Below are 27,632 nucleotides of genomic sequence, written 5' to 3' on the forward strand. Positions count from 1 at the left end.
CAGAGGCATATGGGCTGAACTTAGTCTCCCAGATATGATTTATTTGGACCAGACTGAGCTTTTGGAAGTATTTATTTATTTTGAAAGAGAGAGAGAGGGAGAATGCAAAGAGCACAAGCGGGGGAGGGGCAGAGTGTCTGACCCGGGGCTTGATTCTGATTGTGAGATCATGGCCCGAGTCGCAATCAAGAGTTTCAAGCTTAATCAAGTGAGCCACCCAGGCGCCCCAGCTGTTGGAAATTTAAATGAGTTACTAACATTAAAAACTGGAAAACTAACATTAAAAACTAACATTAAAAACTTCAGGGGTGCCTGGTGGCTGGGTGGGTTAAGCGTCCAACTTTGGCTCAGGTCTTGATCTCATGGTTTGTGAGTTCAGACCCTGTGTCGGGCTGTGTGCTGACGGCTTGCCTGGAGCCTGCTTCAGATTCTGTGTTTCCCCCTCTCTCTGGGCCCTCCCCTGCTCAAGCTCTGTCTCTCTCTCTCAAAAATAAATAAGCATTAAAAAAAACTGGAAAGCTTTACATAAATATTCTCTTTTTTTTTTTAAATTTTTTTTCAACATTTTTTATTTATTTTTGGGACAGAGAGAGACAGAGCATGAACGGGGGAGGGGCAGAGAGAGAGGGAGACACAGAATCGGAAACAGGCTCCAGGCTCTGAGCCATCAGCCCAGAGCCTGATGCGGGGCTCGAACTCACGGACAGCGAGATCGTGCATAAATATTCTTTAAAATTCAGAAAACTAGGCACTCTGGTACTCATATTCCTATAGATTATGTGTGGCTACAACGAGAGGTCCTTTAGAGGGGCTGGTGTGCTCCTGTTGGCCGCAGTCCCCACCACTCTCTAGCCACTTCCAACCCCCTGCCGGGCCCCTCGCAGCTCTACTCTGATGACTTGTTTCTTTACTGAAAATGATGTTGTTTGACTTTGGAATATTTGCTTCCCACACCTGTCTGTGGACAGCTCTAAGCATAAAGGGAAGAATCTTGGTTTCTTTATGATTTGAGAAGGGGCCTGGCTCAAGGAGAAGGGTTCAGGTGCTGGCTGCCTTCAGGGGACGGCACGACCATCTCCCTTTGTACGGCCTTGCTCTGGCCCTGCACTGGGAACTCCACAGAACAGGGGTGAGGCTGGAGTCCCCCCACTGCCATGTTCCGCCTGCAGGTGGGCAACGCCAGGAATTAGCTCCAGGTACTCACTCTGTTCTTAACCATCATCTTTTCCAGGTCTTTGCTGATGTCAGCAAACACTGGCCTCTTGTCTGGTTCCTGCTTCCAACACTGCAGCATGAGACCGTACCTGGCGGGAAGCACAGATGAGCAGTTATGACCCAGCATGGACTGCCCAATCATAGCCGCCATACCCAGCACGGTGCCCTGGGCCCACAGGGCTCTGTTCTCAAACCCCAAAGCTGTTTCTGCATCATTGGACATCCTTCGCTGAGCTGAGCCAAGATCCGAGGGTCGTTAGGGGGTCAGGGTGCCTGGTGCTGTGGTCCAGCATCCTGTGGGTCTCCTTGCCCTTGAAAGAGATTTGTTTTCCCTTCCTTTTCAAAGATGTTGGTAAACAGCTGACAGGATGCCATGCTCACTACGGGGGGGGGGGGGGGGGGGGGCGGGGGGCTAGTCCTTAAACTCTTATCAAGTATGAACTGGTTATGGAAACAAACAAAAGCTTCTGCCAACCACACCTCTGCCTTGGGCCGTCCTCACTTCCTCATTTCCCTGGGGCCCGGGCTTGGCTGCAGGGCCTCCAGGGCTGCCACGTGGGTGTGCCCTGAGCCGCCCAGGGACGTGGCACCTACTCACCCCTGCACTCCCTCATCTAGCCCTGAGCCAGGCCCGTGGCAGGCACACAACAGGTTTTGTTGAATGAATGGACCGGCCTGTTTCTGCCCATGGTGGTGCCTTTCCCATGTGTTCTCAGCCTGGCCTCTAAGAATCATCTGCTGGAACTACCATGTGGAGACTCCAGCACTCTTGGGCTGTGGGGCAGGCTCTTCCTGCCTGCCACCTGCCGGCCTCTGTGCCTCCATGTGGGCCCTCCCCAGTGTGCACTCCTAGGGTCATTCTGAATTATCTGCCCCTCCCCAGGTGTCCGACAGGGACAGACCTGGGGCTCAAGCTGCTCTCTGGGTCTGAAGAACCCTTTTATCCTTTCCACCACCTCTCCTTGGCCTTACTGCCCCTCATCCATGTAAGCCTCCACCCACAGGAAACCCACTCAGCTCCCAGCAGAGTCAGGGTCCCCAGCACCTGCCATGGTGCCCAGTGCTGGTTCTCAGCCTTCTGCCTTGGTGTGCTCTGCCCTCTTACTGCCTACTCCCTGGTTCACCGTGGGCTCGTGCCCAGGGCTGCTCAGGAACAGCGAGGGAATGAGTGCATTGTCTGTGTCTGAGGGGGGCTGGGCCAAAGCAAAGCCTGCTCACATCTCCTCACTGCAGTTGTCGGGCCTCTCCATCCGGTAGCCTGTCTTCAGGAGGTTGAAAAGCCGCTCCGGAGGGATCCCAGGGTAGGGGTTGCCCCCCAGAGTCACAATCTCCCACAGCAGGACACCAAAGGACCACCTAAGGGGAGTGAGACAACCAGTGGGCGGCTGCACTGGGCCAGCGGCGTCCCCTTCTCAGCAGACCAGACGTCCATCCCCCCAGCTGTTGCTGACCTCATCAGCGCCCCCAGTGCAAAGAGCCAGCCAAGTGCTCACGGATTTCAGCCTGGGCCTGACTGCGTGGATGGATGTGGAATGGAGGTAGGGATGAGCCGGCTGCCTGCCCTGCTCTCACGCCTGCCGTGCACAAGGCCCACCAGGCCGCCGCCAGAGCTCGGCCCCCACACCCACAAGGGGTACTTGGCTGGCCCTGTGGAGATGCGCCAAAGCACCAGAAACAGCACGGAGCAGCCGGGCAGGTACATCAACATGTGAGGCGGGGACTGAGGCCACGGGGCTGCCTGTACAATTCCTTCACCTTTTCTGTGGGCTTGGAAACGTAAAATCTTCAAAGAAAAACAGCACTGGCACAGAAAATTATTTAACTGTGAGGGAGAACTTACCGTGAAGTGGGACCAAAATCACATTGTAAAATAGCATCATCACATGAGCCCACTTACAGAGATAAGAGGCATATGCCTGCACACCATGGAAAACACTAGACGGTCTTGTAGGCCAGGACCTTCAGGAGCTACTCAGGGGCCGTGCGACCCAACTGACTTGCAGTGTCTTCATTACCCTTTGCCTTTGCCTTTTCCAACTGTCTACAGTCAGCTTTACGTAATCCGAACACAGCTGCTTAAATCTGTTTAGGAACTGCCTTTTCTCAGCCCACATGATTCAAGAAATGCATGTGCGTTGATGGAAGAACACTCAGAAACAAGTCTGCTGTGTTTTTGAAAACTATCAGGTCTTATGATTTGACCTGTAAGGCCGAGTGTTGGTTCCTTTCTTCAAGCAGATTGGGACACGCCAACCCAGCAACTCACCCAAGGCCACCCTACCTATGGTAGGACTTGTCTGAGCCCAGCCCACGCTCAGGCCCACAGAGGGGAACGGTTCAGCTGGGCCTGCGTGGCACTAAGATGCCCAGGGAGGAGAGGGAGGGGCTGGCAAGAGGATGGTGAGGGAAATTTCCAGTTACCCCTTCACTGTTCTCACGCATTCCACTGTGACTCTCAGAACCACCGCGTGGGCCCCTGCCATTTGCTGAATGAATACAGGAAGGCCCCTCAACTTGGCAGGGGGGTGGTCACTGCAGATGGTTGGTATGAGCCAGTGTTGGGGCCAGTGTTGACCCCCCAGCCAAGCTGCCCAGATGGGCATCGTGGCGCCCTATGAATTGTCACCTTGACCCCAGGAAGGCAAGACCCATACTTACACATCACTTTGGGTGGTGTAGATATGATCGAAAAGAGACTCAATTGCCATCCATTTGACTGGAATCCGACCCTAAAAAGGGAACGACGGAAAGACATTAACATGGCTCTGACACCCTGGGAACTGGGGGTGGGGAGTGTGGGGCCATGTCCCGTGCATTTCCAGCTCTGGAAGGATGCTGAGGAGCAATGCCCAGAATGCTCCCAGGCACAGAACTGGCGGCAGAGCCTCAGAGGGGCTGGAACTCTGGTCTCCCAGGCACAGCTGAGATGCTGGAGGGAGTCAGCTGGCCTGCCCACAGCTACACAGGGCGTGCTCGTCATGCATCACATCCCTGCTGAGAAGAAACCCAAGGAATCAAGACCACACCCAAGCCAGGTTTCCCTAGGGCCAGGTCCGGAGGGCTCTGGGGTGCCCTGGGTGGTGATGCCCAATGTGTGGGCCAACAACACCATCCAGCAAGACCTCCTGATTTCTGAGGGTGAATGAGTTCAGGAAACCAACTTCCAGTGTTTCCATCTTGGGGACTTCTGAGGCAAACCAACACACTAAAGGCTTTTCTGAGAAGCCCTGAGAGAAGAAATCTGTTTCCATGTCTTGGGGCTTCTTTTTTCCCTATCATTTTATCCCACAGCCCTGTGCTAACAGGGCTGAGAAACTGCGCCCACTGCAGAGTTGTTGGGGTCAGACCTAACAAATGCTTTCCAGTGCAACTTGAGAAACAAGTTAGTAGGTAAGTCTTAGGACAAGAATCAACCAAAAATGTGGTTGATCGATTTTAATGCAAAATTTACTGCGGTTTCTTTTTCTTGAAAGCATTCTTCACGATTTCCAACCTTCACGAAGTGTGACTTTCTGAGGTGTGAGTGTTCGTAACAACACTGCCTGCTGCCTGTGCTCTCTAGGAGGCCTTGTGCTTGGATGTCTGTACTTCTCTGCTCCCTGACACAGGCCATTTTGGGGGGATCAGTGCATCTATAGAAAGGCTGTGTCCACACCCCTCCATAGGGGAAGCGGCCCCTCTCCACTTCCCCTTCAGCAGTTCTGAGATATGCTGTCACAACAGAAACCCCAGAGGTGCCTGGGGTGCCATTAAGCCCATTAAGTGACCAACTCTTGATGTCAGCTCGGGTCACGATCTCATAGTTTGTGAGTTCAAGCCCCGTGTCGGGCTCTATGCTGATGGCACGGAACCTGTTTGGGATTCTCTCTCTCTTTCTGCCCCTCCCCAGCCCATGATCTCTCTCTCTCTCTCAAAATAAATAAGCTTAAACAACAAAACAGAACCACAGAAACCCCAGAAAAAAGTGAGACATCATCCTCACAGTCTGTGGCGACACGGGGCTTCTCCTAATCCCTTAAAACAAATCTGAAGTGTATGTGGTCACTTTCTGTGCTATTTTTTTTTGAGCAGTGTCTGTTCTGAAAGCCGGTAGGCATGGCTCTTGAAAGGCCCCAGGAGTGATCCTGTCTGGTCACCAGGAGGCAACAGGAGAGGGGCTGAGAGGGCAGTGGAACTATGTCCCCCTGCCAGGCTGCCCAGATGGGCATCGTGGTGCCCCATGCATGTAACCTTGACCCCAGGAAGGCAACACCCACACTTATACATCACTTGGAACTGCCACAGGGCACTGGACAATACAGGGACACAAATTTCCCCAGAAGGGCCCCCAACCACCTATCCCAGTGGTTTGGAGAAAGCGTCTAAGAATCCTACGTTGCGTCTCTGGACTCCCTCTCCAGGGCCTCCCTGTGAGCCTTCCAAAGTCACCCAGCCAGGGGTTCCCAGGTCCCTGTTCCAGGGGAACCCCCACCTGTAACGCAGTTCATTCCTTTCTGCCCAGAATGACTGCCACAGTGAGGCTTACTGACTTCAGTCTCCTTTGAGCGAAGAGCTAAGTTACACAGAGGAAACAAGGGACCTTTCATCCTGTGGAAGGGAGGGGAACAACTGCGGAGAAGAGAACTGTCATTTCTGCAGCGCTAGCTGACCTTCAAAGGTGATGAAAAGCAAAAGAAGCTGCAGGCCCAGCTTCCCAGGGGTGCTCTGAAAGGGCGGGTGTGGCCCTCAGGAAGAGAAGCAACAGACACAGGGACGAGTCCTGAGCTGGGTCTCTGGGGACCCACGATTAGGGAGGGATTTGAAGATGACAGCTAGAAGTTTATACTCTAAAATGATCTGCTCTCTCCTCCCCAGGTGCTCTAAGGGCTCTGCCCAGGCCCACTGCGGGAGCCCTGCCCCACCCCCACCCCACCCCCCCCACCGCCCTCCAACCCCTCTGGGAGCCCTGGGCCACACCCCTGGGGACCCGGTACCTTGCTCCTCTTCACATAGGAATCCTCTTCATAAACGTCTCGGGACAGGCCAAAATCCGAAATCTTCATCTTCCGCCCCTCAGCTACCAGTACATTTCTGGCTGCCAAGTCCCGATGGACAAGCTGCAAGGAAGACAGCAGCAGGGACGCCTGAAGCCCGGGCCCCAGCGCAAGTGGTGGGGGCCCGGGCTGGCAAGGCACACACCTTCATCTCAGCCAGGTACCGCATCCCCCGAGAGATCTGCCAGGCGAAGGAGATGAGGTCGCCCATGGTCAGGGCCCGCTCCTCGGGGTTGTCCAGGTAGCTGGAGCTGCGGCTGCCTCCGCTGCCCACGTAGCCGGGCCCCGCCTTGCGGCTCTCTCGGAGGAAGCCCCGCAGGGAACCGTACTTGGCATACTCCACAATGAGGAAGAGCGGGCCTGGGGGCAGAGAGGGGGCTGTGAGCTGGCTACCTGCAGAGCCTGGGCCGGGAGGAGGCTGCAGGGCCCCTAGGCAGGCTCTGCCCCCACCAGTAAGTGGGCACAAGGACACAGCCCTCTCTGGCCAGTGGCCTGGGCGCCATGCAGCGCGTATTTCAGTCCCGGCTCACTCTCGCACGGCTTGCTCTCCTCTTTGTGCCGGCCGTGCCAAAGAGGCTCCCTGGGCGGCCGAGCTCAGCCTTCTCCTGGGGTGCCCAAGGCAGGCAGCTGCCTTACTAGTGCTGCCCCGGGAGCCAGCCCCCTGCTGCCAGGACGTCACGTCTTTCTACATCCTCGGCCCTGCTGCAGCACAGGCTGGGGACGGCTGACGGACGCAGAGGATCTGGAGCCTTGTGTGGCACCTGCTCCCTGTTCTCAGCAGCTCGTAGGCTGCAGTCTTGTCCCAAGCCCAGCCTCGAGTCCTGCTGGTGTCCATCAGTGTCCTTGCTGCCCTCTCCCTGGGGCACCCTGCCCTCTCGTTCCCCCAGCACACACACATCTGCGTGTACGAGCACACACAGTGAGAGGCCCTTGAGCAGCACAGACCAGGCCAATCTCCTGTGTCCTTATGTGAGAGATGGTGACGCTGCCTTCACCGTGCAGGGCTGGGCTTGGGGTCACCTGGAGGTCACGACACTCCTAGTCCCCAGTAGGTGCCCAGGACATACCATCTGTTTCTAGGGCTCCCTGCCCTGGAGCTCTGCCTGGAGCAGGGTGCTGACAGACCAGGATGTCACCACAGACCTCTGTGCAGCTGCAGCAGGCCCGGGGGCAGGAGCCTCATGCAAACACCACTGCAGCAGCCCTTCCTGATCCTCTCACTGACGCGGGAGGATGCAGGCTTCGGGTGGGGCCAGAGCCAGAGAGGACAAGGAAGGGGAAGGAGGAAGAACGAAGCAGCCCAGAGCCCCCAGCCTGCACTGGGCAGCTGCCTGTCCCTTGGCCGGCCTTACCGTCCTGGCTGCAGGCCCCGTACAGCTTGATGACATGTGGGTGGTTGACCTGCTTCAGGAGGTTGAACTCTGACAGCAGGTCCCGCAGCTCACTTGGGGAAGCGTTCTCTGAAATGCACGTAAACAGAGCAGGCTGCAAACCAATCCCTTCTGGAAGCCCCCTCTGTGACCACCCTGGGTCACTGACCCACATCACGGGTCTGCACAGACCCTGGTTATCTCCTTCCCAGACAGCCTACCTAGGTTTAGACAAGGCCCCCAAAGACCCTGCTATTCAGGGCTTCTCTCAGCCTGTAAGAGGGTCAACAGCTGCCTCATCTGCTTCTGGGGAATAACAACCCTAAGGAGCAAACTTCCTTATCGGCAGGCTCTTTCCACGGAAACCCTCCTGGGACCAGGCTGTGTGTGGAAGTGGCTGCATTTCCCTGCAGTTGTCATCTTTCAAGGACAGTGGTGCACAGAGACCGTCCTCATAAATCCCGGGAAGGTGAGACGCGTGTCCCGTGTCCTAAAACACCTGCCGACCAAGCACGCAACAGGAGGGTGAGGCCCTGGAGAAAGCTGAAGACGATGAGGCTTCACAGAGGTGGCCTCTCACCATGCTGAGCACGTGCGTCCTGAGGGTGGGCTGAGCTGGGCTTGGGCTCCCCGCAGGAGGCTAATCTCGAGGGGAGGGATGTGGAGTCAGAAGCTGGGGCTCAACAGGCCTCCTGGGGCAGCTGTGCCACATTGCGTCCTCTGGCTGAACACTGGAAGTGAGAGGGCGGCTGGGAGATAGGGTGTCAGGACCCACATGTGGCGGCCTGGGCTGGTCTCAGTGTGGCCCCTTAGTTCCTGGAGCCTCAGGGGGGCATGGGGAGACCCCAGTCTGAGGGCCTAGGTAAGCATTCAGAAGCACCCACTGGTTCAGGTAATGGTTGTCACAGTGTAGCCCCACCTGCAGCACTAGAATTCTCATGTACATCTGCCAGCTTGCACCCACTGCATGGCCACTGGGCCCTTGGGCCACTGGACCGTCCACCCAGTCTCTGGGTGGACACCAGTGTTTGCGTATGGGTAGGTGAGCATATACCCACTTAGAGGCAAACTTGTGGCATGACTGGTCACAGGGCCCTCGCTGAGGGCCACAGGGACAGGCCAGGTAGGGCCCCAGGGGGCAGGGGCCAGTCCCTACAGGTGGCTTCTTCACCAGGACCCCAGGGGCTGAGAGGAATGAATGGGGCAGACTGGGGAGGGAGAGCTGTCAGTTCAAGACAAAAAGGGCTTTTAACTTTTTAAAAACTCAGATCTTTACCCAATATTGATGCAAAAGCAATACCACTCTAGAGCCTTCCAAGCGAGGAAAGTCCTCTTGCCCTGTTTCTCCAGGGCCCACCCTGGCCCATTTCATCCGTGACGGGGGTCTCCAGAATGCAGCCCCTCAAGAATAGCAATGGGGGGCTCTGGAGAAGGCTCCCGGCTGGCTGCCAGCACCCTGGTTGTCAGAGGGGCTTCGTCCAGCCCTCGGGGTTCCTGCAGAGCCACCTGTGCACAATGCATTGACAAGTACCTTTCAGCATCTTCACGGCCACGGTTGTGTACCCTGCTTTGCCTTTCAGCCGGAAGGCTGTCGCCTTAACCACTTTTCCAAATTCGCCTTCTCCCAGGGTTTTCCCAAGAACCAAGTTCTTTCGAGGGAATTCCCACTTTGGATCCTCCTATGTGGGGTTGAAGGAAGAAGAAGAGAAGGGAGAAAGCTGGTGAGGGTAGGAGGAAAAGAGGACGGCAAGGCCCATAAGTGAGCCCCCCCTCCCCCCACCGTGGGCAAGCACCAGTGTGTAAACAACGGTCACCTGAACCTGTGGACAATGGGCACCCACCTGCACTGAGGGCAGGACCCCAGCTGGGCAGGATCCCACACCTTATGGGAAGATAGGTGCCGACACAGAATGGCCTGGACTCTGGATGCCTGGACCCTTGCTTATCCCTGGTCTACTGAACATGCCTTGGAGCCTCCCAGGCCCATGTCCTTGTCTCTCAAACAAGGGGTTCAGGGCTAGCCTAGCACCCAGGGGGTACTCACATGGGAGTGTGGGAGTTAAGCCCAAGCCTCCCAGTGCTGCCTCTGCTTTGGACACCAGGCCCATAAGCCACTGACATCCCACAGACCAGGTCCCAATCTGTCCTCTCTAGAGAACCCCTGGACCCCCAAGAGGACTGAATTGGCACCAGTGGCCCAAGCTGCCTCCTGGCCAAGGACCCACAGCTATGGATGGAAGCGTCCAGGGCAACTTCCCTGTGTGGTGCTCCAGAAAAGGTACCACCGTGCTACTTGGGAACCTCCGTCCTCCTCTGTGGAAGACGCTGCTCCTCCCATGGGACTGGCCATTTCCCTGGACCTGCCTCTACCTGTTCCCCATGCCTCCCACGCTCCCCTCTACCCACCCTGCCTTCCCACTGAAACCCAACTCAGATTACTCTGGGACACCTTCCCAGACCCCAGCCTGGCTCTGCATCCTTGAACTCTGACTGGGGATGCCAAAGCCTATCAGGAACCTTCCCTCCTGGGCCACTGTGGGTGTCTGTTGCCCCAGCTCTCCCTGCAGCTGGGTATGGGTGTGGCCTGGGGGCGCTGCTATGATGTGACCTGCCAGACTCATCTGACCCACACAGATGACACCACTGGGCCCCAATGCCCTGCTGAGCAGGACCATGGTTTCCAACACCCATGTACAGGTGTGCGTGCTCTTCATGGGCAGAGGCAGCCTCCCCTCGGCACCACATCCAGGGTCCCTGGTGGCCAGCTGCCGGGCGTGCTGGTGTTGCCTCAAGTTCCCCAGGAACCCACAGTCAGGGGCAGGGTTGACAATGTCATCACTGTTACCCTGGTGTCCTCAACCCACACTGCACTGGAGAAGTTTTCACTGCACACGGAAACTGCACTAAGCATGTGTAGATAGCACTGACTTGATCCTCTTAAAAGACATTAACGTTTCTTCCCACTTTATACAAGAGACAAGTAAGGTCCAGCAGTTGCGTAATATGTCCGTAGAGCTGGTCAGGGTCCTCAGGCTGGGCTCTGGCTTCTCTGTGCCGTGGGCCCAAGCGGACGTGGGTTGAGATTGGTGTGTGTCCACTTGCACAAGCGCCCACAGGCACTGTCCTTCCTGTGCACCTCACCATAAACTGCCTGGGTTTACAAAGGATTCAAGTGGCTCATCCCACAGGCCTGCTGTCGAGGCTGAGACGCTTCCTGGGACAGGGGTCACAGACCCCGTCTGCTGAGCGACTACAACTAGGAAAGCCAGGACGGAGGCCGCAGTATCTGCGACAGCTGGGGATGGCGTCCGTGGCCCAGACCCTCACTAAGGGGGAGTACCCTTGAGTAGCGCCCCCTGCAAACCCCAGCCACCTCCCAGCCCTGCTTGGGCACTGCCAAAGGCCCCGTGACTCCTGAGCTCCCTACTCGGTGACCCCTGTCAAGGTGCATACTCTGTGATGCTTGCTGCCAGGCCGTGGGTGGGGAGCCTCTGTTCACATGCACCCTCGGCGCTGAGTGTTCTTCTCAGGTCCTCTTAGAACCTGGCTTCCAGCTCCGTGGCACCTGCCAGCAGGCATACAGAAGAAGCATGGCAGGTTGAGGGGAGGCCTGGCCAGGACGGGGGCTCTCAGGAGCACATAGTGACTGCAGGCCCAGGACCTCCCATGGAGAAAGGTGATCGGGAGGCTGCCGGCTCTGGGTGGCACTCTCCATCAGCCAGCCAGTTAGGGTCCTCTCGGGCCTGCCTCCTCCACAGCTGGCCCAGAGGCCCATGGCACCCCCTCTTCCACTCCACAGATGAACTCCCCTCCCTACTGCTGCCACCCTGGCCCAGCCCCTGCCTGCTGCCATCACTCGCCTAGCTGAGGACAGTGCCTCATCACAGGGCTCCTACTTCTTCTTCTTCTTCTTTTTTTTTTTTTTTTTTTAGCGTTTATTTACTTTTGAGAGAGAAAGAGCACAAGCCAGGGAGCTGCAGAGAGAGAGGGAGGCACAGAATCTGAAGCAGGCTCCAGGCTCTGAGCTGTCAGCACAGAGCCCAAAGCGGGGCTTGAACACACCATCTGTGAGATCATGACCGGAGTCGGTCAGATGCTCAACCCACTGAGCCATCCAGGTGCCCCACAGGGCTCCTACTTCTGCACCCACCCCGGCGACTCCCCAACAGAGGAGCCTGCAGAAATGAAGGCAGAATATGGGCCTCCTCTGCTGAACCCCCAGCCCCCAGGGCCCCACCCTCTGGGAATAAAATCCACATTCCTCCTCAGGGAGGAGCCCGCAGCCCTCGGGGCATCTGGAGGACAGTTGCCTATCAGGTATGGCATGGCCCACCCTCCCAAATCTCAGTCCACCTAAATGAGCACCCATCACTCTCCACTCTGCTAAACTGCCTCCATGTCCTCTGCCCTCCTTGGAAGGCAGCTCCGTGGAGGCTGGGGCCTTGCTTGTGATGTCTTCCTGGTGAGTGAGGATGCATTAGCCACTTGTGGGCTACAGGACGTGGCACCAGGAAACCCCGTGTGCCCCTCCCCGCACCTCCTAGCTTCCCCAGGCCTGGGGTGTCTGTCACCCACAGTGCCTCCAGGAGGGCTGCCTCCCAGGCGGAGGTCCTGCGCGGAGCCTCACCGGGATCTTGAAGGCGTCCACAGAGACCTGGTTCTCCATGGAGTCCATAGAGGGCCGGCGGGCGCCGGACGAGGAGTAGCTGACCGGGAAGGCCTGGGCAGGCCGGCGGAAGGTCATCTCAGCAGAGGCAATGGGTGGCTTGTGGGCGTTCTTGTGGTAGCGGTGGATGCAGAAGGTGGAGAGCAGCATGGAGACGACGAAGGAGAAGAGCACAGCGGCCGCGATCACCGTGCGGCAGAGCTCGTCACACAGTGGCTCTGCAGGCAGGGGCGGCCGTGAGGGGCAGCGCTCTGCGAGGGTGCCCCGATACCAATGGGCACCAGCATGGCATGACCGCAGCAGCGGGAGGACTGCTGTGACAAGGCGGGCGGCCCGGCAAGTGTGGCAGCGCGAAGTCGTGAGCATAACGCAGACACTCACACGGCACCGACCGCTTGGCAGGTCGCTTTCCCTGCGGAGACTGCTATCACCCTCCTATGGAAGGGCCAGGAGGCACAGGGGGTTTAAGCAGCCTGCCCGAGGCCACCCAGCAGAGGCAGTGTATGCACTGTGCTAGCCCTGGGATGCTGGCAGCCGGGGGGCTGGCAGGCAGGCAGGCAGGGTTCCTCTGCTGTGTTCCCAGTGTATTCTGTATTTTCTTTGTAAAACTGGGAGAGGGAAGGAAAGCGGCTCAGGGCCTAGTGCCATGCCGCAACAACTCAAATACAAGAAAAACATCCCTGGGCCCAGGCAGGAAAGCTTCCCGTGTGCTCAGACCCATGCCACCTACCCCCACCTGCTGGCCCAGAAGGAGCACCTGGAGGCTATGGCTGGGAGAGTGGGGTTCCAGTCAGATGGTGCCATGGGCCCAGAGAAGGCCCTGCACAAGGACAAACTGAATAGATGTGGAGTTACTAGGTGAAGAATTTTCCAGCCCAACCTTTTACCATAAAACTTCAGGGCAGAAAACTTACTCTGTAGAGGCCCTGACCTAGATGCCTCTGCACAGATGAGGGAACCGAGGCCCAGAGGGAAGGAGGAGGGTCTCCCGGGGTTTCACTTGCCTTCCTGCAATTTCCTCCCTGGCTCGCTGGGGCTCAGGGAGGTGTGGGGAGCCCTGCCCTGCATACGGCCCCCGCAGTGTCCCCCACCCACTCACCCTGGGTGTCTTCAGGTTCGCAGAAGCACTTCTTCTCCTCTGGGAAACAGTTGCAGATACCGAAGCCAGCTTTAATCCCCCAGCGCTCCCCTGGCTCATGGCCACCAATGATGCTGCCGCCCCCTGGTGACAGATGTAGCCCACTAAGCCTCCTGGTGTGACCAAACCAACCAGGACCACCCAGGAAGAAGCATGAGCAGTCCCTCTGCACATGATGTCAGCATATTAGGCCAGGGGGTGGGGTGGGTGGGAGACATGGGGGTAGGTGGGGGTGGGAAGGGTAGTGAGCTCTGAAGTCTGGGTCACCTGGGCAGGAATCAGCTCAGTCTGCCCCCAATCCAGTGGCCCCAGCTGGTAGAAGGCGGCCCCCACAGGCTGTCCAGGGCCCTCGCTGAAGTCCACACATAGTTACTTTCCAGAAGCAGACAAGAGGCAGCAGGAAGCCAGGACAATCAGGGGTTGGGAGCTGTACCCATGTGAGCTGCCCAGGGAGACACTGGGGAGTGTTGGTCCAGGCACCAGTCTCCAGAGGTTTTTTTTGTTTTTTTTTTTTGTTTTTTTTTTTTTTTTGCAGGAGGTGGTGCAAAGCCCTTTGTTCAAATGAAATGTTAGAAAAAGTCTTGGCAAAAAAATCCAGGCATGAGGCTTGTCTGGCTGAAGTGCAGGTGGGAGTCCAAGCCTCTCCCTCCCGCTGGCTACTCCCACCCACCCGGGGCCCTTGAACTTGCAGGCCCAGTAGTTGCTTACGGAGGCAGTCCTGGGGGCAGATGTTGACATTTCTGCTCTCCACGGCATCACAGTGGCCGTCGGGGCAGGTCTTGATGCTGGGGGAGCAGGTGGAGAAGTTCCTGGTGATTCCTACGACACACGGCAGGCTGGTCACTACCACAAGGTCAGATGGCCAGAGCCAGAAGGGCGGCACCCCAGGGCCTCCCAGGCCAACCCTGTACCCCCTAAAGGAGCAAACTGAGGCCCAAGCAGAGAATCCGTGAGTGGGATCCATGGGGTGGTGGGCACAGTTCAGAATTTGCTGCCATCTACACCCAAGCCCTACTGCCTGGGGCCACATCCCAACTTTGGCCCAGACCTTCCAAAACCCAAGAGGACCTGTGGTCCCATGGCGATGAGAAGACTGCACGTCCTTGTGCCGCCCGTGCTGTGTTCATGCTCACCCTCTCCTGACATCAGGAACTACAAACGGGGACAAAGTTCTGGAGAACACATGTGGAGAGGGGAGGGCCATCACAGTGGCCGGCAGGGCCTACATGGACCCCATTTCCACTCAGCCACCATTACCCCTCTCCCCCGCCTGGCCGCAGGCCCCTGGCTCTGCGTGGGGCCTACCTTTGCCATCTCCCTGTCTCCACTCGCACCTGCCCGTCAGAGAGCCCAGGCCGCCGCACTCCTCACATTCAGGGCGTCTCTTGCTGACTGCACAGGACAGGGGGCAGCCTGGCTCCTCAGCCACATCTGGGGGTGGCAGAAAGCTGGTCACAGAGGGCTGGCCTGGGCCCGGTGTCCACCCAGCATCCAGGGGCAGAGGAAAGCACTGGCCAAGCTTCTCTCATGGGTGAGGCTAGAGGGGTGGGGGTGCCTCTGCATCAGGGCACAGGGCAGTGATGGGGCCCACTGAGGAAGTAGGGTGGTACCACGGTCACAGCAAGGGGTGGGGCAGCTACTGGGCTAAGCATGGAGGGAGGATGTGACAGGGCTACACTCAGCCAAAGACACACATGCACGGTTACACCTGAATTTCAGAGAGAACACTGAATGCTTGCTTTGTGTAAGTACATCCCTAACACTGCATCGACACACTTGGAAGTCTGCAAATGTTGTGTGGGACATACTTACAACAAGAATTGCTTGTTGCTTACCTGAAATTTAAATTTAACCAGGGTCCTGCATTTTATCTGGCAGTCCTATAGCAAGGGCGTGTATAGAATGCACTGGCAGTGGTGACGGGGAATAGTGACCTTTCACTACTCAGTCACTCTGGGCTAAGCTGTTTTATACTTTCTCCTTGTCACCCTTCCCGCTTGGCTATGCAGCGGGCACTCTTAGTCTCATTTTGCAGGGAAGGAGACTCGCGCCCAGGGGCACTGCCATTGGGTGAAGGGGGCAGGCCCAGGCCACTTCTATGAGGGAAGCCCATGGCTCTACCATACCCTGCCCATCTCCATCCTCCACGCGGCCCCGGCACTCACATGTCCCCTCCACGGTGACAACCAGCAGGGCCTGGGTCTGCTTGCGGGTTGGCCGTTCGGCAGCCACTACCGTGTACCGGAGTTGAGAGCAATCGGGCCGCTGCAGGGCTTCTGTGTCGTTCACGAAGAGGTTCCCTGTGGTGTCCTCGGCTGAGGTGACCACCCCCAGGACACTGCAGTTGGTGCTGGAGAGCTGCAGCCTGTACTGCACGTGGATGCCGCTGAACTCCTGGCAGTTTTCCACACAGACTTTCCCAATCTAGGCACGGGGCACAGGAAATGCCTCAGCTGGGTGCGGCACTGGCTTGTGATGGTGGCTGGAGGGGCCCCTGGCCGGCCTGAGTCCTGGAAAAGTCCCCTACGGGCTCCAGGTATGACAGACCCCCCTCAAGTCCCCGTCCTCCATGCCCCTGGAACCTGCAGACCCATCCAGATGCCTGGCCCTCCCCTGCCCTGCCCATCACACCACCGCCTACCTCCTGGGGGCCAGAGGTGGAAGAACTCAGGGCCCTGCGTCCAGGCAGGTGCCCACTCTCCCGGCTCATTCTTTACTCACCGGCTCCTTGAGGCATGAAGGCTGATTGGATCCCCCCTCCTCCCCTCCCCGACTTCCGGCCAGGCCAGTTTTGTTATGGGGACCACCGACTGCCATTCTCAGTGCATGTCGCCTGGTTGCTCCAGGTCACCTGCCTGGTCAGTCAGAGCACCGTGCCCAGGCCACATGATTCTGCCTGTCCCACACGAGACCCAGGGGCCTTCCTGGCACTCTGGCTGGAACCGCTGGGAAAGAGGGGATGCTTCTCCAGGGGATGCTAGGCAGGCAGTGCCATTGCTGGGGCCCAGAACTCTCCTTACCCCTTGGCCACTGAAGTTCAAATTAGACACTGGTTTCAGTGGCTTAAAACCAGGAGCTCTGACTAGTCAAGGCCGGGGGGCAGAGGGCAGGGTGGGGCCTGGCCTGCAGCCACTTAGCAGGCGTTCGCTCAGCCCTGCTCAGGCCCAGGGCACAGCCAGGTTCCTCCACACACAGGCCCGACACCACAATAAAACTACTACCTCCTAGATCTCCCAGCACATTCCCATATAAAATGTGCTTACTTCCACTCTCCCGTACGGTCCTCAAAATTGCCCAAGGTCACTATCCTCAACTTACAATCCCAAAGACCGGGGAGGGGGGTGAAAGATCACAATGAGCGTGAGGCCGTATTGGGACTCAAGTCCCTCTGATCTCAAGTCTGCTGGAGCACAGGTGACACACCTCTTACGGTATTTGCTTCCATTTGGCACCCCCTCAGAGACCCCTCGGACCCCTCTGCCTTGTTACCTCCCACCACCCTTGACCTCTGCTTCCATGAAAGGTCCGGGGTTGGGTGGCAGGTCAGGGAGCTTGGATATGTCCAAGGGTGGGGTCCTTTGTGTGCTGGACCCGGGTGGCTGTCAGGAGTGGAGGGTGCATGGGAACTAACAACAGAAACGGGGACAACTGGAGATGGCCTTAAACATGACATTCTGAAGAGGTGTATCCGAAGCTGCTCCATTAGGAAAGAGCAGTATGTGAAGTCATATGCATGCTCTAATGGCAAGTAAAACTACAAAAATCCTTAAGAGAAACATTCTAGAAAGAACTGTACTAAAATGCTAAATACTAGTTGATAGGGAGAGAAGGGATCTCTCCTCCCTGTCCTGCATCTTTTTTAACGGATACTTACTACTTTATGTTTTTTTTTCACTTGTTATTTTTCAATGACAAATGAAAGATAAGCTCTAGTAAACGCACATGCAGAAGGCAAAGTGGAAGTGCTCCCCACCTTTCCCAGCAGAGGGCGCCACTGTTACTTGCTGCCTGCATTCACACGCTCGCAAATTCCATCAACGAAAATTTGTTTTTGAACATACGGAGTCACGGGAGGCCAGTATTTTTACAAATCACTTTTCACTTAACAATCCACCAGGAGCATCTTTCCAAGTCAGCCTACGTAGATTTAGCTGGCATTGCTTTTACAGTTGGACAAAATATGTTTTAAAAATACAAAGGAAGACGGCCACAAAGAGGCCCATGGTGCCCACTAGCCCCACCCTTGTGACTCTGTCAACTCTGTCATGGCTCCAGCCTCCCTGGCCCCGTGCCCGTGGCTCCCCCTGGACCACTCTGTGTACACGTTAGGCCAGGGAGGGAGTGTCTCTCAACACCAGCCCTGCTTGCAATCTGTAAAATAGAGTGCCCCACCCTGGGGGTCCTCGGTCCCTCCATGCCCCTCCCCAGGTAGGCACTGGGCTGTGGGCTCACCTGGGCAAAGCGGCGGGCCCGCCTGCTCACAGTGAAGGTGTAGGTGCTGGGCAAGTGCAAGCTGACAGGCAGCACGGACACGTTGAAGTGGAGGAAGAGGGTGCCCTCCCCGGGGCCCTGGAAGTCCGAGTCATTGACCAGCACGGTCAGCTGCAGGGAGCGGTTCTCCGAGATGGGGAGGCTCCGGTTGAGAACCAGCCCTGTGGGTGGGGGCACGGTGATGACTGCCTGGGCCCACTGCCCCGTGCCACCGCGTGCCTCCTCCCAGCCATGTCCCCGGCACATATACACATGGGTGCAAACACAGATTTTCACACATATGGTGCATGGATAACAGAGGTGGCTAAGTCAGAACCACTGTTTAAATGTTAACCGTTGTGCTGAGCTGGAAGCTGAGAAAATCCTTCTCAGCTGGGAGGTAACCTGTATGTGTGTGTGGTACGTGTTATGGGGTGTCTGTGTGTTGTGTATAGGGTATATGTATGTATATGTGGTAGGTATCGGGTATGTACGTGGAATGTGTACGTGTGGAGCATGTATGTGTGGATGTACACGGGGTAAAGATGTACCACCACCGAGGCCCTGGGAAAACTATACTGGCCTCCATTCCCCCAGAGAACTCCTCCCAACAGCAGCAGCCTCCAGCGGAGTCCTGGACTCCACAGGCTCCCAGTGCTCGGAGCCTGCACGCTTCCGTGCACCTGCTGAATGGCGTGGCTGTGGTTCTAGTTTCACAGAGACAGGAGGATGAGGGTCAGGAGGTTTTGGTACACAGGGTGTTTAGAGTGAATGAGCCTGGGCAAGGATGACATTTCCCCTTGTACAGGGCAGGAGACCTTCAACGGCTCAGAGTGTGTGAGGAAGATGAGAAACAAAAAGGATCAGGCCAGGCAGAAAGGGGTAAAGGTACCAGCGATTCTGGGTTCCCCCAGAAGCAGATCCCAAAACAAGGATTCAAGTGCAACTAGGGTATTTGGAAGGATAATCCCAGAAAACATGGGCAGGAGGGTGGGGGGTGGGGCGGAGGCAAGGCAGCTGATGAAGATGCCCCATCCTGCAAGGGAGCACAGCAGGCCCCTGGAGCTTAGCCCTGTGGGAGCCAGACAGGACAATCTTTGCAGGATCCTCTGGCTCAAGCACACAGAGATGCTACCGGGTACTAACCTCTGTGAGTAGAGAGCTATGGGGACTAGGGAGAAATAATCCCCAGGTACTTGGCCACCTCGGAGGCAGCAAAGCAGATGCCAGGAGCCAGAGGAAGGCCTCAGGAAACGATGTATTTGTTTGTAGTGGGCAGTGAACCCTGGCATGGTAAGCATGGGGAAATATGGGAGGGTCCCGCCAAGGCCTGCCACGAGGCAGTTCAGTGAGAGAACAAAGCCGGTAAAAACCCACCAAGGTGGCCAAGGTGAGACCAGTGGAAGACGAGGAAGGGCTGGGTGGAGTGGAAGGATCTTCATCCTAGGGCTCAGAGAGCAAGGACAAGTATCTGTGTTTGTAGGATGCTACAAGGGTGGGATTCCCTAGGGGGCCCAGCCAGGCCACGCCTGGTCCCTCTTACTGTAGTCATGCACAGTTGCCCGCACAAAGCTGCCGTTGGCCTGGGCCAAGGTCTCGTTGGGGGAGTGCTCGATACGGAATGTCTGGAGGACCCAGGCATCCCCAGAGAGTAGTGTGTTTGTGTATCGCTTCAGGAGCTCCCCGGATGCTGGCACCACGTCTGCATCGAAGACACGTATTTTGGCCACCACAGTGCCCTGCAGAAAGTAGGGGGTGCCAGTCAGAGCTGGTGAGAGGGACCCCTCAGAGACCCTGTAGCCTGAGACTTCAGGAGGGCACGTGCACCAAAGGCGGGGCAAATGTGCACACTCAGAGCCAGTTCTAAGGACACACTGGCCTGGGTTTAGGTTCCCAGAGGGTCCCTTGCCAATCTGGCTCAGTCACCCTCCCTGGGCCACTGTGCCTCACTTGTGCAACAGGTGTGACAGACATCTACAGATTTCCCCTAAGAATGGATGAGAGAAGATGCCCAGGTGCTTTGCTGATAGGCTTCACCCAGGTCTCCATGGAGCACAGCAAGCCGGGCCCCACAGGGTGGAGGAGTTAGCTCACTGTCACTTAGTGATAGATGGCAGAGCCAGATCCAAGCCCAGGTGTACATCAAAATGTCCTCCTCCAAGGACCTTCTATATACCAGGCTGGAGGGAATCATGAGGAGAGCTCTGAGCAGTCACAGGGCATCTCTGCTTCCACTGCTAATCAGACTCCTTTCTGTCACCCCAAGGCAGCCCTTCCAAGCTCATGCGACCTTTACCAGCGAGACGTGCTTTCCTCCCATCCGCCCATCTACCACTTGGGGTGCCTAGAGAGGCAAGTGACGGGACAACACATTTCCCATTGTGCCTTTGGCCAGCCGGCTGCAGGACGGCCCAATGCCCAGCAGGTGGCAGTCACGATCCGCCTGCAGGGAGGTGGGTGGGCCTGCTGTGCTGGGAGCGGCACTTGCCAGTCTGATGCACTCCCTGGCCACCCTCCACGAGCCTCTAGTGACAGCTGACACGGTGGAAGGGAGTGCCCTTCTGGCAGCTGTCCTCTCCCCCTCAGGGCAGCACCACTGTGCCCACGGGCAGCGGCACAGGTACACCCCTGACACGAACGCCCGCCCTTGGCTTTGACAGCCTGGTCAGACACATGCTAGGCATTCAGGGTGCCCAGACATTCATCAGAGGACAGCTAGGCTGACCTCCCCCCTCCTCCTCAGCTACCCCCAAGACAGGAAGAAAGCCCCAACAGACAGTTGGATGGACCAATAAAAGACGAATAGCTAGACGGATGGTCAGCCACATGGACAGCTGAACAGACCCAGGAATAAATGGTGGACAGAATGGCAGACACCCAACAGATGGATGACACAAAACAGACAAGCCCAAGGGCGGCAGACAGGCACCTCCTTCCTCTTGAACTCCACCACAGCGCTGGCGGTGTCGATGCCCCCGAGGAAGGTGGGCGCAGAGTCGTCCTCATCATACACGGTCACGGGGAAGGGCACCATCACCACCTCCTCCTTGCGTGCGCCGACGCGCACCGTGCAAGCAGCCACCAGCTCGTACTTCTCCCGCAGCTCGCGATCCAGGGGCCAGCGCGTGCTCACCTCCAGGCTGTCCGGGGCGCAGTGGAAGGGCAGGTTCTCACCTATGCACCAAGCAGACCAGGAACCCCAACATGACTCCGGGGCAAGGAGGAGGCTGGGGAGGGGGGCAGGGCGAGCTGCCTTTTTCAGGGGCCCTGCCAGTGGGTCAGAGTTGCGGAGCATGCTGGCCCCGCCCTGAACTACCCCTCCTCGGCGCTGGCGGTGGTGGGTGTGGAACTTCAGGCACCGGTTTGCAGTGATGACCGTGCACTAACCGGCTGTCCTGTGCCTGCCCCCTTCACTCGTGCTGCTGGGGACGCGCAGGAACCAGGAGGCCTGCATCAAGTCCTCACCCTGATAACCTAGGGAAGGCTGCTCACACTACTTGCCCAACCCCCAACCTTGCCTCTCTGGGGGGCGGGGACAGCTGTGTCTCTGGCTGTGTGATCCCAGACTGGTCGTTCGGCCTCTCTGTGCCTCAGTTTCCTCACCAAGAGACGGGATGATGAAGGCTAACATGCCTGCTCCTGACCAGGCGCCGCTACGTGGTCAGTGACTTATGTACCTTCCCGCTACCCGCTGAGGGGAGGGCCAGTCACCATGGTACACTCTTCAGCCCAAGCCTGTCCTGAAATTCATCCTCCAGGAATAACTCAGAAAAGGGGAAACGCTGAGGGCTTGAAGGTCAACACTGACTGCCCCCACAGCCAACCAGGAAGGGTTAGGCCAGCTCCATTCGGTGGGAAATCAAAAGTCCCTTCCCTCTCCTCAAAGCCACATATTACATGTGGATTACATGTGGGAAATGCTTATGATATAATGTTTCTCTCTGATGTTTATGACTACAAAAAACACGCTCAACAAAATTTAATGATGTAACCTTTATGAGGAAGAGCAGCATGCTCAGCCTTACATTTGGCTAACAATCCTGCACGAAGACACCCATCCCTGCTGCGGGGCAGTGTGAGGATGCTGGGGGAGTGGGTGGCTACTTTTCTTATCTTCCTGAGATTTTCTGTAACATGATTACCTCATTACGGTGTGAACGGTAAACCTGCTGTGAAGCCAGGTTCCTCTTACTACTAGCAGTCTACCTTCTGGGTCCCAGTTCTTTGCTTTTGAGTATTTTAATGGTGCCTCCCATCGGAGGTCTGCTCAGGTGCCCCCTCTCACCTCCCCTGGGACTCACCCCCCATCCCCACCTTGGCCAGCCTCCCCAGGGCCATCTTGTGGCAAAGTCTGCTGCCCTTGCAGCTGCTTAGGCAGAATCCTGGAGCCACACTAGCTCCCCCTTCCCCTCAACACCCACACCCAACTCCTCAAGAAATCCTGCTGGGTCTTCCTTCATAACATGCCCAGAAGCTGCCTGCTTTTCATGTCCCTGTGGCTTTCACCCTTCTTCCGGTCTCCATCCTCTTGCTCAGGGATTTCTCAGGTAGCCTCCTAACCGTTTCCCCACTTCCACCCTACGCTGCCCCGTACCAAATCATTCCTAGCACAGCAGCCAGAATAATCCTTTAGAGGTAAGTCAGGTCTGGCCAAGCCCCTCTTCCCGACAAGCCTTCCGTGACTCCCCAGTCCCTCAAGGGGAAACCCTCAAGAATTTCTCTGTTCTCATGCACCTCCACTGCCCCGTCGCTCACTCCACTCCAGCTATACAGGGGCTCCACTGCAGGGATCTCAAAGGGGCCAGCCCAGCTTGCCTGGGGCCCTCCCACCTCTGCTCCAGCTCCCCCTTCCCCAGCCACGAGATTTAAGACCGCCGTCTCCACCCCTCTATATCCTTGGAGCTTTACTTCCCACATAGCACCTTCCAGAAGCCACCCCATTTCCTTGGCATGTGCATGGTCTCCATCTCCCAGGGAAATGGAGGCTGTGGGCAGGCAGGATTTTGACTTTAGTTCACTGTCACATCCTTAGCCCCTAGAATAGTACCTAGTCCCTGACAGGCCATCATCCATGACAAGAAATATTTCTGGAATACTAAATGAGCGGGTGGTGTGGTGGTGGAGAATAAACCAGATGGCTCATATCAAGGGCTAGTGGTCCTGTGCTCGGCACATAGCAGGCATTGAGGATGGCCCTACAAGGCCGGCACTCACCTTCTAGGAGCCTGTAGGCCACGCTGATGTTGGGGCAGAGGAACTGCACAGGCAGCAGGCGGAACTGGTGGAAAGTGCCAGGAGGCCTATTCTCTCTGATGCGGAAGGAGACACCTGTCTCAGGAAAGCAGAGCTCCCGGGGTTTGAGGGAACCACAAGCCGGGAAGGAGGTGTTGACAAAGGAGAAGTACACACGGGCACAGCCGGGCCATTGGCACTCGCCCTCACGCAGGGATGTAGGTGACAGGAAGACCTGGAGGTAGATGGTGAGCACAGGGAAGCCGCCATCTGCAGAGAAAGAAGTCAGGTCTGGTGGGGCATCAGCCACATCTACAGGTGGTAGGGAACAGCATGGGGAAGGGACAGGAGCTGGCTGCAGGGCTAGTGTAAAGCCCAGTCCTCACGGTTGTCCACAGGGTTCCACTGGGCTCTCTGCACCCCACCACCGACTTCCCTGGACCTGGGGCGTGTCTGTGCTTCAGGGTCCCATGGTTCTGCTCCCTCTGCCTGGAGCTACCTGGCAGGCCGCCTCTCTTGTCATTCAGGTCTCAGCTCAAATACTGCTTCCTCAGGTGCCCTGAGCACTGGGGTCTATTGTTCCCCCTAATTCTCCCCACATCATTGCCCCCCGCAGAGGGGTGCCCTGAGCCCTGGGTCCAACTCCCCAGGCTGGTTCCTACTGCATGTGGTGATCAGCAGGCCGCTCCCTTCCACACCCTCCCCAAGGGCTTTCATTGTGGAGCCACCTCTCCACAGACTTCCCCAGCACCTGGAGGGGGAATTTCCAGCAAATTCCATCATGGAGGCTCTTTCTCCAACAAGGTCTGGATCTCTGCCACAGTGACAGGGACGCTTCCTGGGCCCTCTCTCTCAGCCCTAGGGTAGTGGCTGCTCCCCCACATCTCCTCCTCCCATATTCATTAGAGTTCTCTTTGCTTCTTACCAGCCTGTCCTTTGTTGCTTCAATCCCGGGCTGTAGTTAACCATTCTCTATACAAACTTGCCCTGTTCAAGTTACCGTGTGGTTTCTCTCCTGACTGGACTTAACAGGTGCAATCACGAACAGAACAGGCCTCCTATGAAAAGGGGCACCTTGGCAAATTCCACTCTGGCCTCTGCCCCTGGAGCCCTAGTTCAAGATCCCCACAGGGGCTTGGGACGAAGACGGCAGCGGTTAAGTGTGCACGGAACCGAGATCCATCTCAGACGCCACCTCCTCCAGAACTGGGGGTACCCGGTGGGGGGCTCCGTCGTGTGACCCTGGCTTTACCTGGCAGACGGGGGGTGCAATCACTCCGTCCTGCTGGGCAGTGCCGCCCACTCTGCATGCATAGGCATGCCACCTGCCTCTTGCCCGTATGAGGGGGCTCAGGGCTGGTGGGAGCAGGCAGTGAGACCATGTCTTTGGAGGAGATGCTTGGAGGTGGGGAGCTACTGGGTATGTGAACACCATTTTGCACCACCAGGCAAAGCTGCTGCACCCCCCCCAGGACCAGGGTCGCATGTGGCCTCTGTTCTGCTCTGTCCCCGACTCTGAGGAGCTGGCCAGGCCCTCCTTCCACACCACTTTCCTCCCCAGCACCAGGCTGGAGTCCCCACCAGGGACCAAGGGCAGCCTGTTGCGGATGGGAAGACAAGCTTTCTGCAGAACTGCTCCTTCCCCGGGAAGTTCCAGATCATTTGCTAAATCAAAAACCTCCTGATTTTTCTAGACCCTTTTAACCCCTCTTATAACCCCAAATCCTGGTCGCCCAACTGGAAAAGGCATCTGAGTCCAGCATAGAGAGAGCACCCAATCCTTCCCAGGGGTTCTCCAAAATCCCAAGACTTAGGAGGCCCAAGGATCATCAGCAGCCCCCAAACTCATCCGTGCCCTGGCCTGGCTGGACACAGAGGCAGGCCAGCCTCGCTTCATTCTTTACTCTGACACAACAGGAATTGCATAGCAACCACCCTCTTGAGCCTCCGCGTGGCTGTGAGACGAGGAGAGGCATGAGGTGGGCTGTGGGAGGAGAAGGAGACAGGCTGGGGGTAGGCAGCTCCCTTACTGCGGATGCTGAGCTTGTCCCAGGTGCTGTGATCCAGGCTCCGGTTGAGGTAGAGAAGGCCAGTGTCCTCCTCGATGCGAATCCAGTCGTTCTCATGCAGCCTTGCACGGTAGGCGATGCCGTAGAGGTGCTGGCCCAGGCGGAAGGTGGGCACCTCCTCCGGCATGTCCCGCAGGGCATGGACGTAGAGCAGGGGCATGCCAGCTGGCTGGTCCACGTAGAGTTTCTCCCAGTAAGCATCCCTGGCGAAGTAGAGTCCCAGCGGAGCTGGAGAAGGGAGGGAAGTGTGTGAGGGCGGGAGGGGTGAGGATGATGTCCAGAGCAAGCCTCCCAGGCAGACCAGCATTCCCCAGCAGCTTTATTCCACGCCTTGATAAAAGCTTCTTTGTGGACCAAAAAACTTCCTAATTTAAAATTCCAACCTAGCGTAAGGAATAGTTTGCAAGCAAAATCAGATGCAAGTGTTAAGTCTCCTCATTCTTAAATTAGAAGAGAGATCATCCTCCATAATTTATAGGATTATAGTCTTTCATACAGAAACAAATAAATAAATAAATAGATAAATAAGAAAATTCTGCTCCTAGTACGACTTTCTCACCTGTAGTCCTAATAACATCAGCACACAACTATCTGTGTAGCTAAACACAAGCTGAAAACGGACTGCCTTAAAACAGAAAAAGAAAAGAGAGGAGGAAGAGGCAGTGTACAACAACTGCAAAATCATTCTCAATTACCCAAGTTTGTTAAGTACGTGAATTGCACAGAGCTGGGAGTTCACACAGGCTTCTCAGCAAATCATCTGGATCCGGAGTTTTCTTTCTTTCTTTCAAAAAAATTTTTTAACGTTTATTCATTTTTGAGAGAGAGAGAGAGAGACAGAGAGAGACAGAGAGAGACAGAGACAGAGACAGAGACAGAGCGTGAGCAGGGGAGGGGCAGAGAGAGAGAGAGAGGGAGACACAGAATCTGAAGCAGGCTCCAGGCTCCGAGCAAGCGGTCAGCACAGAGCCTGATGCGGGGCTCGAACCCACAAACTGGGAGATCATGAACTGAGCCGAAGTCGGATGCTTATCTGACTGACAGACCCAGTGCCCCTGGATCCAGAGTTTTCAAGTGAACAAGATGATGTCAGATAAGCAGGGCTGGCAGTAGTCACCAAAAATGAACCTGGGCACTTTTTATAAGAGAAACAAACCTTTTCTAAAGTTAAACATACTCCTACCTTTGGACCCAGAAATCCTACTAAATTTATCCACGAGAAATGAAAACACACGTCCATCAAATGACTTATTCACAAGTGGCAGGGTTATTCACGCAGCCAAGAACTGGAAACATCCCAGATGCCCTTCAGCAGGTGAGTGGATAAGCAAAAAGTGGTTTTCACACCACGGAATCCTATGCAGCGACAAGAAGGGATGAACTATGGATACACATCACAGCCTGGAAAGCTCTCACAGACACCATGCCAAGAGGAAGAAGCCAGGCACAAGAGAATATACATGGCAGGATTCTAGGCTAATTTCAGGTGATGGAAAGTAGCCTGGTTACCTGGGGTGGGAGGAGACACAAGCCTGGGAGGGGCAGGAAGGAACATTCTGGGGGATGTAAAGGTTCCACATCCTGACAGCAGTGTGGGTCACATGGGCACATACATGTGCTGCCAATGTACAGCTGAGGGCTGTGCATTTCAACTTCTGTAAAGTTTCCCTACAAACCTGATCACCAAGGCACTGTGGGTAGAGCTGTGGTTGCCACGAGAAGAGGATGCTGACCATGGCCTCACTGGGTAAGCCCACGTAGGAGCTCACTCCTCTGCTGACTTTGTGTGTGTTCAACATCTTTCGTAATACAAAGTTTTTTTAAAATAGTAAGAATTTTCAAGGAGGTGGATAAATAGGCAAATCATGCTTAAAAACCACAAAAGTCCTGAAAATATAATGCATAGGAACTACCCAGCACACAACGCAAACTTTAGGACTATTCATGCTCTTGTAGCCAATTTCTTTCTCTCTCTCTTTTAAAATGTTTATTTATTTTGGGTGGGGAGAGACAGAGGATCCGAAGCGGGCTCCGTGCTGACAGGAGAGAGCCCAATACGATGCAATGCAGGGCTCTAACCGTGAGATCGTGACCTGAGCTGAAGTCAGATGCTTAGCCGACGGAGGCACCCAGGTGCCCCACCAACTTCTCCTTTCAATCAGCTTGTTTCCACCCAGACCCCACTTTTTTCGCAGCTGTCGGGGTGAGCAGCCAGGCCAGTCTGCACCAGCAGAGGAGACCCTTGGCCCTGCCTGCTCCAGTGTGGGTGCTGCCATGTCAGACAGGCCTGGGCTGGGAAGGAGCAAGAGGGAAGGGGTGGGAGAGGGAGAGAGAAGGGAGAGAAGGAGAGAGAGAAGGGGGTAACAGGAAAGGGGGGAGGAGGGTGAGAGAGATGGTTTCATCAGAGCCGAAGGCCTGGCCCTGCACACCCCACACTAA

At 56.3% G+C, this 27,632-nt stretch overlaps 1 protein-coding gene across 3 annotated transcripts in view; it reads right to left on the reverse strand.

Moving 5' to 3' along the window:
* RET (ret proto-oncogene) overlaps window positions 1-27,632 on the reverse strand; it is a 55,214-nt gene that overhangs the window by 6,849 nt on the left and 20,733 nt on the right. For all 3 annotated transcript variants that reach the window (XR_007145464.1, XM_047826106.1, XM_047826107.1), the window contains exons 2-18: window positions 25,155-25,421; window positions 23,107-23,394; window positions 20,822-21,066; window positions 19,436-19,631; window positions 17,875-18,074; window positions 15,588-15,846; window positions 14,728-14,853; window positions 14,131-14,241; window positions 13,384-13,506; window positions 12,246-12,502; window positions 9,150-9,297; window positions 7,601-7,708; window positions 6,394-6,608; window positions 6,189-6,311; window positions 3,874-3,944; window positions 2,434-2,571; window positions 1,205-1,304 (exon numbers count right to left, since the gene is read on the reverse strand). Coding sequence is in view for 2 of the 3 variants with exons in the window: in XM_047826106.1 (XP_047682062.1) it covers window positions 1,205-1,304; window positions 2,434-2,571; window positions 3,874-3,944; window positions 6,189-6,311; window positions 6,394-6,608; window positions 7,601-7,708; window positions 9,150-9,297; window positions 12,246-12,502; window positions 13,384-13,506; window positions 14,131-14,241; window positions 14,728-14,853; window positions 15,588-15,846; window positions 17,875-18,074; window positions 19,436-19,631; window positions 20,822-21,066; window positions 23,107-23,394; window positions 25,155-25,421 (2,975 nt within the window). In the remaining variant the exon portion in view is untranslated. The remainder of the gene's footprint in view (window positions 1-1,204; window positions 1,305-2,433; window positions 2,572-3,873; window positions 3,945-6,188; window positions 6,312-6,393; window positions 6,609-7,600; window positions 7,709-9,149; window positions 9,298-12,245; window positions 12,503-13,383; window positions 13,507-14,130; window positions 14,242-14,727; window positions 14,854-15,587; window positions 15,847-17,874; window positions 18,075-19,435; window positions 19,632-20,821; window positions 21,067-23,106; window positions 23,395-25,154; window positions 25,422-27,632) is intronic.

This window comes from Prionailurus viverrinus, chromosome D2, assembly GCF_022837055.1.
Source record: "Prionailurus viverrinus isolate Anna chromosome D2, UM_Priviv_1.0, whole genome shotgun sequence".
Classification (NCBI taxonomy): Eukaryota; Metazoa; Chordata; class Mammalia; order Carnivora; family Felidae; genus Prionailurus; species Prionailurus viverrinus.